Source organism: Giraffa tippelskirchi, chromosome 7 (assembly GCF_054371585.1).
Source record: "Giraffa tippelskirchi isolate mGirTip1 chromosome 7, T2T-mGirTip1v1.2.pri, whole genome shotgun sequence".
Classification (NCBI taxonomy): domain Eukaryota; kingdom Metazoa; phylum Chordata; class Mammalia; order Artiodactyla; family Giraffidae; genus Giraffa; species Giraffa tippelskirchi.
Genome location: NC_137281.1, coordinates 116,557,248 through 116,569,705, shown reverse-complemented (window position 1 = coordinate 116,569,705; position 12,458 = coordinate 116,557,248). Strand labels below are relative to the sequence as shown.

Below are 12,458 nucleotides of genomic sequence, written 5' to 3'. Positions count from 1 at the left end.
AGAGAAAAGGAAAACCATGTTCTTGGATTGGAAGAATCAATATTGTGAAAATGATAATAGTACCCAAAGCAATCTACAGATTCAATATAATCCCTATTAAATTATCAATGGCATTTTTCAAAGAATTAGAACAAAAATTTTTACAATTTGTATGGAAACAAAAGATTCCAAACAGCCAAAGCAATCTTGAGAAAGAAAAACAGAACTGGAAGAATCAGGCTCCCTGACTTCAGACTATACTACAAAGCTACAGTAATCAAGACAGAAAGGTACTGACACAAAGATAGAAATATAGATCAGTGGAACAGGATAGACAACTTGGAAATAAATCCATGCACCAATAGTCAATTAATTTATGACAAAGGTGGCAAGACTACAAAATCTTGGAAAGATAGTCTCTTCAACGAATGGTGCTGGGAAAACTGGACAGCTACATGTAAAAAATGAAATTAGATCATTCTTTAACACCATACACAAAAATACGCTCAAAATTAATTAAAGACGGAAATGTGAGACCAGACACTGTAAAACTCTTAGAGGAAAACATAGGCAGAACAGTCTCTGACATAAATCACAGCAGTAGGTTTTTCAATCTGTCTCCCAGAATAATGGAAATAAATACAAAAATAAACAAATGGGGCCTACTTAAACTCAAAAGTTTTTGCATAGCAAAGGAAACAATAAATAAACCAAAACACAGCCCACAGACTGGGAGAAAATATTTGCAAATAATGTGACTGACAAGGGATTAGTTTCCAAAGTTTATAAACAGTTCATGATGCTTAACATCATCAAAACAAACAACCCAATTAAAGAATAGGTAGAAGACTTAAATACACATCTCTCCAAAGAACACATACAGGTGGCCAAGAGGCACATGAAAAGATGTTCAACAGTGCTAATTATTGGAGAAATGAAAATCAAAACTACAATGAAATATCATCTCACACCAGTCAGAATGGCTATTATCAAAAACCCACGATGATAAATGCTGGAGAGGATATGGAGAGAAGGGAACATTTCTACACTGTTTTGGGGAATGTAAATTGGTACAGCCACTATGTAGAACAGTATGGAGGTTCCTTAAAAAACTAAAAACAGAGATACCATATGACCCTGCAATCCCACTCCTGGGCATATACCCAGAGGAAAACATGATCTGAAAGGATACATGCACTCCAACGTTCACTGGAAGCAACCTGAACGTGCACTGACAGAGGAATGGATACAGAAGATGTGCTACATGTATACAATGGGATATTCTTCAGCCATTAAAAAGAATGAAATAATGCCATTTGCAGCAACATGGATGTACCTACAGATTGTCATACAGTGAAGTCAGTCAGATAGAGAAGAGAAATATCGTATGATATCCCTTACATGTGGAATCTAAAAAGAAATGATACAAATGAACTTACTTACAGAACAGGAAGAGATTCACAGGCTTAGAGAATGAACTTGTGATTGCTGGGGGGGAAGGATGAGGGAAGGAAAATTAGGGAGTTTGGGTTATTTACACTGCTATAGTTAAAATGGATGACCAACAAGGACCTACTGTACAGCACATGGAACTCTGCTCAACGTTATGTGGCAGCCTAGATGGGAGGGGAGTTTGGAGGGGAATGGATATATGTATGTGTATGGTTGAATCATACACATGATTTGCTGTTCACCTGAAACTATCACAACATTGTTTGCAATCAGCTATACCCCAATACAAACTAAAAAGTTAAAATTAAAAAAAAAGAGTATGGTACTGGCACAAAAATAGAAATACAGATCAATGGAACAGGATAAAAAGTCTAGAAGTAAACCCATGCACCTATGGTTACCTAGTCTATGACAAAGGAGGCAAGTATATACAGTGGAGAAAAGGCAGTCTCTTCAATAACTGGTGCTGGGAAAACTGAACAGGTACATGTAAAAGAATGAAATTAGAACACTCCCTAACACCATACACAAAAATAAATTCAAAATGGATTAAAGACCTAAATGTATGGTCAGACACTATAAAACTGTTAGCAGAAAACATAGACAGGGACTTCCCTGGTGGTTCAGTGACTAAGACTCTTCGCTCCCAATGCAGGGGGCCTGGGTTCGATCCCCAGGGGGGGAAACTGGATCCCGCATGCCACAACTAAGATCCCAGCACAGCCAAATAAATAAATAAAAATAATATTACGAAAACATAGGCAAAACACTGACATAAATCACAGCAAGATCTCTTTTGACCCACTTCTTAGAGTAACAAAAATAAAAACAAAAATAAACAAATGGGACCTAATTAAACTTAAAAGCTTTTCCACTACAAAGGAAATCATAAGCTGAAAAGACAACTCAGAATGAGAGAAAATATTTGCTAATGAAGGAACTGACAAGAGATTAATCTCCAAAATATATAAACAGCTCATGCAACTCAATATCAAAACAGACAACCGAATCAAAAAATGAGCAAAGACCTAAACAGACATTTCTCCAAAGAAGATATACAGATGGCCAACAAACACATGAAAAGATGCTCAACATTACTGATTATTACAGAAATGCAAGTCAAAACTACAATGAGGTATCACTTTACACCAGTCAGAATGGCCATGATCAAAAAATCTACAAACAATAAATGCTGGAAAGGGTATGGAGAAAAGGGAACCCTCTTACACTGTTGGTAGTAAATCTAAACGATACAGCCACTATGGAGAACAGTATGGAGGTTCCTTAAAAAAACTAAAAACAGAACTACCATATGACCCAGTAATCTCACCCTTGGGCTTATATTCAGAGGAAATCATAATTCAAAAAAATACATGCACCCCAATGTTCACTGTAACACTACTTACATAGCCAGGACATGGAAGCAATCTAAATGTCCACTGACAGAAGAATGGTACATACATACAATGTGGTACATATATACAATGGAACATTAATCAGAGATAAAGAGGAATGAAATTGTGCCATTTGCAGAGATGTGGATGGACCTAAAGACTGTCACACAGTGTGAAGTAAGTCAGAAAAACAAATATAACATTGTTTATATGTGAAATCTAGAAAAAGAATACAGATAAACTTGTTTGCAAAGCAGAAATAAAGACAAAGATGTAGAGAACAAATATACGGACACAAAGCAGCAAGAGGGGATAGGATGAATTGGGAGACTGGGACTGACATATATACACTAACTATGTATAAAACAGATAACTAATGAGATTCTACTGGGTAGCACAGGGAACTCTGCTCAATGCTCTATGGCAACCGAAATGGGAGGAAAATCCAAAGAAGAGGGGATATATGTAAATGTAGAGCTGATTCATTTTGCTGTACAATAGGAACTTAACACAACATTGTAAAGCAACTGTATTCCAATAAAAGTTAATTTTTTTTAAAAAAGGAAATGCTGGGACTTCCTTGGTGGTCCAGTGGTTAAGAATCCACTTTGCAATGCAGGAGATGTGGGTTAGATTCCTGGTCAGGGAACTAAGATCCCACACATAGCAGAGCAACTAAGCCCATATGTCAAAACTAGAGAGCCTGCGAGTTCTGGAGCCCACACCACAACTAGAGAGCCCACGCATTGCAACGAAAGAGCCTGCATGCTGCAACTAAGACTCAATGCAGCCAAATAAATACTAATAAAAAAAAAATTTTTTTTTTTCAGAAAAAGGAAATGCCGGTTTACAGATATGAAATATTTTAGCAAGTGCTATAGGTAAGCTACAGAATTGGTGCTCAATCAGGTATCATGTATACTGTACCATGCACAGCATCAAGCTACTGCTCACATTAGGTTCTAATGTGGCCTCCTAATATCATTCAATTGAAGAAGGAAATGGCAACCCACTTCAGTATTCTTGCCTGGGAAATCCCATGGACAGAGGAGCCTGGTAGGCTACAGTCCATGGGTTCGCAAGAGCTGGATATGACTTAGCAACTAAACAACAACATCATTAAATACATTATTCACTTACTTCCATTTTAAATTGCCTGGGTGCAGCCTTGTACAGTATACTTGTTCTTAGAAAATGTAGCACCCCCTAAAATGACCCTAAATTTAAGCCCACTTGTTTGTGCAACACATTGAGAGGAAAAATGTTTTTACTATAATAAAGGAAAAGAAACTTCAAAAGTTAAGAAGCAACACAAATATATACAGGTAGACTGGTAGGTGGCAACCAGGATAGAATCTTCTTCAAAGTGAGACACACACACACACACACACACACACACACACACATCAAATATGTAGGTAAAACCCACAAGGAGTTGCTTTCTTTACCTTCTGGAAGTGTAGAGTGGTAGACAACAGGGCTCCAGGGACTGGAAAGTTGATCCACATGCAGTCGAACAGCAAATTCATATTTGGTATTTGGTTCTAGACCTTGAACCAACATATGAGTTTCTGATCTATAATAAGTAGTAATAAAATTGTTAGTACATTGTTTCTAAAAGATTGTATTTCCAGCCAATATAGGTTATTGTTATTATTACTTCATTTTCTTTAAAAAAAATTTAGGAATCTAATTTGACTATTAAAATGCTACATTTGATATTATAGAAATAAGTCTAAAAGTGGCCTCTTCAAGAGGAACCTAGGAAATTAAGGGTATAAATATGTCCCAAATCAAAAGGATTTCCTCTGAAATATTGGAAGTCAAATCATTCCTTTAAAACATTTTATGGGCTTCTAACTATAACCTAGCAAACAGAATAACTAGGTTTATTTTTTGATGTAATCTGAAAATTGTCTTGTTTTTTTCTTTAAAAATGCTAAGTTTAGCTGATTGAAGGTCATTAATAGTGATAGTTTCTTGTCTAATTTTGCTGTGTGAGGCTAGGGAAACAAAAAATAATCATTTTTGAAAATTCAATTTCAAAAAATGTGGTTCTCAGAATTAAATATGTAAAGATGCAAAATCTCCCACCACTGTATACATAAAATAGGTCCTGAGACAAATGCTTACAGCTGAAGCTCAAGCTGGCTCAAGATGGTAAACAAGGAAGTGTGAGTGGGGAGGAGAGCAAAGAAAACAACTACTAATAGAAGTTACATACGTTTGAAGGTACAGAACCAAAGAAGCATTCTGCAGGCCAACAGGGTTACAGCGGATGGTGTAGTTAATCATCTGTGCAGTGGTGAATGCAGGCCTCCTCCAATGCAGAAAGATGGAAGATGAGGTGTTAGCCTTTGCATAGAGATGGTGGGGTGGTGGTGGAGGAGGAACCATGCGATCACGAACAGCTATTGAAAAAGACAATGTTACTTTGCCACATGGCATAATATTTAATACAGAAAGTCGTAAAATGGTAAAATCGTAACACCCTACCCTTTAGGTCTTTATTCCACCAGAGGTTCACAGTGGTCTAGAGATACATCGTTCAAACCTGAGTGACTCTTCCATGAGTTAGATAAGGAATCAAATATTATCAATAGTTAAAACGCAAAACAGAAGCACAGAGGAGTCAAGCTACCAGCCAAAGATATTCAGAAAGCCAGCAGTAGACTTAAAAAAATTAGACTGACATCCTCTTTAGTAGCAATATAGCCAAACGACTTTCAGTAGCAATAAAACTGAACAGCAACTGGAAGGAAACAATTAGCCTCAAGGTTAAAGGAGATAAAAGAAAATATATGTAGGTATTCAGGGTTATTTTCCCAGTTTAATTTCTAATGATCTCTTGCATGCAAAACTAAAACAGGTTCTTATGATTAAACAAGTCTCAAATATTTACTGAGTATGTACTTGGTTCAAAATACTATGTTGAGTATCCTGGAAGATACAAAAGTAATAAAACCACCAAGGTATCCAAGTAGTAACGAGATTTAAATTTAAAGAAAGAAGAGGGGTATGAGTCTTACATAGTGAAACAAGCTACTCTAGCTCTTACTTACACACGCATCCCGGTGTACTGACTGTCTGATCTGCCTGGTAGCCATCTTCTATGTTGTTGTAAGCCAGCAGTCTCACGTGATACTTTCTTCTCGGGTCTATGAAGAAACCAACAGGTAATAATTAGGTCCAGCTTTCTAGATGGGAACAAGGGTTCTACAGATTTTCTAGATTTTGGTTTTAAAATCTTCTGAATGCGTAAGAGCTCTAAGTAAAATGAAAATTTTCTCTCTCCTTGTCCTACACAATGACTCAGCAATTCACCTTTGCTATTGTGACTCGACAGTCACAATAATACCAATTAATAAAATTTTGCTTTATTTAACCTTACTTCAAACAATAACATTACCACCACTGTTCTCTCCCTTCCTCAACTGACCAGACACAGATTCTTGATTTTAAAAGCCTTGGGCTGACTGAAGGATTCCTTACAAGTGGTTATGCTACATAGTTTTCTGTTTAGTTATTTGATAGTAGTTAACTTAAAAGCATGGAAATAAAACTGAGATTGTTTTCCCCCTAAGAAGTACAGTTGTCATTCTTTAGTACCTTTGAAAATGTTTATAACCATGTGTTAACTTTATTTCATCCTATGCCCTTTCCTCACACTCACATTTCAGTTGCGAGCTATATTTATCAAGAAAGATGAGTTGGAGCTCCCTCTACTGGAGATCATTAACTATCACAATACAGAAACTAAAAGTCTACTCCACACATACTAAAACGAAATTTTTTTTCAGGTGTTTGAGGAATTAAGTGGTCACAAATTTTAAAAAATATACTTTAGGAGATATTTATGAAGCTTAATGATATAAATACATTTAAATGTTAGTGTTTATGATAACATCTATAGAATACTTGCTTAAGGCAAAAATAAATATTATTCAGAAATAATGTAATTCTTTCTTCCCCCATCTTCATTGAGGTATAGTTGATAAATAAAACTTGTATATTATATATATTTAAAGCATATAACCTTGATGTTTGGTATGGGTATACATTGTGACATGATCACTATAATCAAGTGAATTAACAGATAGACCCATTATTTCACTATTTAACTGTTTGAGTGTGTATGTATATATGTGGTGAAAACATTTAAGATTTATACTCTCAGTAAATTTCAAGTGTACAATACATCATTGAGAACTACAATCACCATGCTGTACATCAGACCTCCAGAACTTAACTCATCCTGCATAACTGAAACTCTACCATCTCCCCATTTTCCCCACCCCTGGTAACCACCATTCCACTTTCTGCTGCTGAGAGTTTAAGTCGTGAAAATGGTAGGATTTCTTTCTTTTTTAAAAGCTGAGTAACATTCCATTGTGTGTGTGTGTGTGTGTGTGTGTGTGTGTGTGTATGCCCCATTTTCTTTTTCTATTTACCTGCTAACAGGCATTCAGGTTGTTTTCACAGTTTGTCTATTGTGACTAATGCTGCAAAGAACATGAGAATGTAGATAACTCTTCGAGGTACTGATCTCATTTCCTTTTGATATATACCCAGAAGAGGGACTGCTGGGTCATATGGCAAGTCTATTTCTAATGTATTTCTACATTATAATTCTCTAAATAATAATAACACATATAAATAAATCCATAGGGACACAAAGGAAAACAATCATCCTTAATAGATATATCAAATGAGGAAAAAAACCTTAGAATAATATAATAAAAATAATTCTAGACTGAATTCAAACATTTAAAATCCAAAAACAAGATGTGAAGTTTATTAAATTCTCCAATGTAATTTAAGACTTTGTATAAATATTTCTGAAATGGATGCATTTTAATATTTAATTTTAAATGCATTAAAAGGATATCCTAAAATATAAAATTTTTATTTCTGTTCTGACAAAATTACACAAGAAAAATTTATACAACTTAGAACATTCCTGTACTTTTTAGATAGAAAGGTAAGAAGATTAACAACATTTGACCATTCTATAAAAAATATCTTTTAAACAAAACACTGTAAGATTTATGTTATTCTCATTTTATAAACCGTCATACAAAAGTGTTAAGTAGCATGTCCAATGTCACACAAAGCTGAACCAAGAATTTGTGGATATTTCTATGACAAAAATACAGGGCATTTAAATTTACACAAATACACATGCCTTTGTCACAGTAAGCATGTCTTCTGATAATGCATTTTTAAAACAGAAATTTTCAAATTTTATAATTATCAGAAAACACAAACACATTTGAGTTTCATCACTGAAATGCTCTCTAATATTCAGCACTGAAATTCTAAGATTCAAAAGGCTTATGTTCAAATCAATGGCTACTTAATTTGAATCTGTTTTCTTCTTTCTTTCTTTCTATTGCTGTATTCATTAGCCAACTGAATCCAGAGCTCCACATTACAAATTCTCCCTGTGAATGGGTACAAATGCAACTCAATCAACTCTCTGCAGAAGTTCTTCAAACATATTGCTTTATCCTGTCTCTATTCAATTAGAAGAGTACCTTTAGGACAGCCTCCTGAGTGTAATGTGTTATGCCAGGAGTTATGAGACATAGAAAAGGAAGGATGAAACAGCATTTGACGAACGCAGCTCACATTCTCCCGGAGCCAGACACAGATACAGCTAACTCGCCTAGAAAGCTGATTTTGTTGAGGGTTATGAGTAGAGGTAGAGAGATTAAGCTTTTTTTCACTGTGCAAACAGTCAACCAACACTTCATAAACACCTCTCCGGAATGGTTACTTATTTTTAGCCCTAAAATTGATTCTTCATTTTCCTCTTTTAAAAAAGTGAGCTGCTTACCCCAAGTTTTAAACCCAGAATTAAGCTTTTTTGTTGTTGCTGATCAGACAGAAGCAGCTTAAATGTCCTAGGAAGATGAGAGAAGAGTTGGTTCCTCAACACGCCCCACACCTGGCTGTTACCCACTCAGCACAGACGCCAGCAAGCCCTACACCAGGAGACGCAGCTCTTCTGAGGCCCCTGCAAACCATCCACGTGGCCAGAGCAACCATCTCCAGGGCTGGGCTCCTTCCCCTTCAAGTCCATGTGAGATCAGGAAAAGGTAAACCACAGACAGGCAAATAAGTATTCAATACATTGGGTAAATGAGATTCCTTTCTATCTACACAAAAAAGGTGAAACATGAACCAGGATAATTTTGGAAATTATTTTAGTAGAAAAAAAATTTTTCAGATATACTGTGTGTGTGTTAGTCGTTCAGTTGTGCCCAACTCTCTGCAATCCCATGGACTGTAGCTCGCCAGACTCCTCTGTCCATGGAATTCTCCAGGCAAGAATACTGGAGTCAGTTGCCATTCCCTTCTTCAGGGGAACTTCCCAACCCAGGGATTGAACCCAGGTTTCCCCCATTGCTGGCCAATTCTTTAATGTCTGAGCCACTAGGACATACTAGGTAGGAAAAATAATGTAAAGGAAAGGGAAAATCCATTCACATTTGTTCACATGTGATCTATTCTTCATGCTCTATAAAGAATCGTACTTTAAAAAATAAAAACTACCAGGCTGGGGGCCAAGCTGAGCTGTGGGCCACTTGCATTTGCCATGTATTCCTCTCTCTTAGGCTATAAAAATATAACTCCAATTTTAAAACCTAGTCACTGTATTATTTTGGTTTGTGAATACAGAGACCCCAGGAAAAATCTGGCTCATTCTTGTTTATCAATTTGCTAGAAATTCCATTTCATCTACTTTTGTAAATTTAAGAGGGAACCCAAGGACCAGAAGACCTCAAACAACATTAAGATGAGCACTGTTGGTGTTTAGCCATTAAGTCATGTCCAACTCTTTGAGACACCATGGACTATAGCCCACCAGGCTCCTCTGTTCATGGGATTTCCCAGGCAAGAATACTGGAGTGAGTTGCCATTTCCTTCTCCAAGGGATCTTCCCAACCCAGGGATCAAATCCATGTCTCCTGCTTGGCAGGCAAATTCTTTATCATTAAACACCAGGGAAGCCCATAAGATGACTATAACCAGGCAACAAGTTACCAGCTAAGAAAGAAAACAGAGAACAGTTGCACAATTAACAAAATTAAAGATACAGAATAAAAAAATAAAATTTAGGACCAACATGTTAAGTACACACATAATGAACCTCAGCAAAGCAGCACAAGTCTTAAAACTCTACAGTTCTGCAAAGACCCTGTGATGACACAAAACGGACAAAGCAGAGACTCAGGATCAATGCTGTGAAATGCCCCAGGGAGCGAGTTTCCCGAGCCTGTTACAGGCCTTCTTGAGTCAAGCACTGCCACGTATGTGGTGCTTTGTTACACAAGACTCAGCAGACTTAAGCTCTGTGGTTTCAGGGGAAACCAGCAGAGTCAGAAAGAGCAGCCACAAAGAACAGTACAGGCCTCCTCAAAATCCAGTGAGCGAAGGAGAATGAGAAATGGGGGAGAGAGCTGGTCCCAGTTCCTTCAGAACTCAATACAAGGGGCATAGAAATCATTCCTCAACAGGGCTAATTTCTTAATTGATCCCAGGGGTGACAGGTAGCATATGGATTTATGGTTAAACTTGCCTAAAGCTTTAGCAGTATATAAAGATGAAGGATCAGGAAAGGAAGCCCAAATTAATTTAACACATATCTGACTAAACATTTTGATATGTAACTCTGGAGTGTCAGTTTAAGTTAACATGCTCAAGATCTCAGCCAAATTAACCTGTCTGTCTTTATTAGGGAGTCAACCTGTGGCCAAAATTGAAGCTCTCCTTCCTGAAACACAACTACGGTTCTACCTTTTATTTTTTCTCCACTGGTCCTAGGATCCACCTCTCTTTCTTCCCTTTGTTTCATTCTCACTATCAGTTCTTCTGCATGAGTTTGTTTCAATAAGGGAGAATCAGAACCAGAAGTCTAGCTGGCCAAGAAAGAGTTCACAGGTATCAAATACACATTTATCAAGTGTCTACTAAAAGTCAGGCACTTTACAGAAGGCTCAAGGATTAGAAAACTCTTAATTTCAATCTGCCAACAGGGATAGACTATGAAATGAATTATGTGTACTGTTTACCAACTGTATAACCTTGAATAAGTTTCTTAGCTTTCTAAGCTTTATTTTCATTTGGAAAATAGGGATATAATCACTTACAGGAATTTTGACAGTATTAAATGAGATCACGCCTATTAAGGGCTTTGTACAGTTTCTATAATTAGTAAATACAACATTACTGCTGTCATTATGTGAGTAAAGTTGCCTGGGATAACAGAAAAGGCACTACCAAAAGTAGGGTGCACTTAAATTTGGGAATCATCTTGGTGAAGGCAAATGAATATGAAGGCTATTCATTCATACAAGCAAGGTCCAGAATCCAGAATATCAGCAAATCAGCAATTAGCAGACAACGAAGCTGAGCTCTAACTACCCTCTGTCCTCATTAACATTCTCAGAGTCACAGAGCTGGCAAAAGCTCTCAAACGTGTATCAGAGTTGTACACATGATTGAAGGAGCTGTGTTTTGTGTTTATGGCCACTAAGAATGCTTGGTGTTCTGGCAACGATGTCACATGGTGCATAGTCCTCTCAGTGTCAAATCCACCTTCACCTATGTCTTCCATATTAATTCAATACGTTATCATCTGTTAACAAAGAAACAACCTGATGAAGATAAATGCTTAGGAAAGCAACTTACTAGATTTCTTCCCTAATGGAAGAACAGTAGATTGTTTCATAAAAATGAAGTGTGGGAAAATCTGAGGACTAGCATTAGATACATCAAGTAGATGGACACAACAAGTTGATTTATTGTTAATTATATCCAGTTTTAACAGTTAGGTGTTTATTACCTTTCAGTGACAACAACTTGGAGCAAAAAAAAACAAAGATCAGTACAATGAGACTCCTTGTAATGCCAAGGTCTTTTAAAGATGCACAAAGATTAAAACAGAATCTGCTTTAATTCTATTCTAAAAGCATATGATTTAACAACCATGCATTAATTGTATCTTGACACAAAATCTTAAGTAACCTACTAAAAGTGTTGGTATAATATTACCCATTTTTCACTGCAACATGTGTTCAAAGACCAGAAAACAACAAAAAACCCCTGCCTTCTTCCAGGGTTTTACTTAAATAACTTGCATTTCTCTTCTCTATCACTAGATGGCATCTGTGTGCCTGTACGGAGAAGGATGACTCATCTAGCTATTAAGGTGGGAGCTATTCTGATATCCACTGAAACTGATGAAACAGCAATTCAAGTGCAGGAAATGCGTGACTGCTTTGACTGTGCGTGCTAAGTTGCTCAGTCATGTCCAACTCTTTGCGACCCAACAGACTGTAGCCTGCCAGGCTCCTCTGTCCATGCGATTATCCCAGCAATACTGGATTGGGTTGCCATTTCCTCCTCCAGGGCGACTGCTTTAGTTTCACCATATTATGAAGACTTGATGAAATACAAAGCTGTAAAAAAGGGGAAAGGGCTGCCCTGGATCAGTTTTTGTCATACCCTGAAGTATTTCATGTGAACGAGATGCTGCTTTTGTCACCTGTCCTCTACAGGATGCTGAGACAAAGAGAAGACAACTTACCTAATGGCTCAGCACTACTAGGAAGCTAAGAGATGGTT

At 36.9% G+C, this 12,458-nt stretch overlaps 1 protein-coding gene across 6 annotated transcripts in view; it reads right to left on the bottom strand.

Annotated features, from left to right (window-relative positions):
* PRTG (protogenin) overlaps positions 1-12,458 on the bottom strand; it is a 142,614-nt gene that overhangs the window by 14,013 nt on the left and 116,143 nt on the right. For all 6 annotated transcript variants that reach the window (XR_014059483.1, XM_081510236.1, XM_081510237.1 and 3 more), the window contains 3 exons: positions 5,888-5,983; positions 5,050-5,236; positions 4,274-4,401 (listed from right to left, as the gene is read on the bottom strand). Coding sequence is in view for 5 of the 6 variants with exons in the window: in XM_081510236.1 (XP_081366362.1) it covers positions 4,274-4,401; positions 5,050-5,236; positions 5,888-5,983 (411 nt within the window). In the remaining variant the exon portion in view is untranslated. The remainder of the gene's footprint in view (positions 1-4,273; positions 4,402-5,049; positions 5,237-5,887; positions 5,984-12,458) is intronic.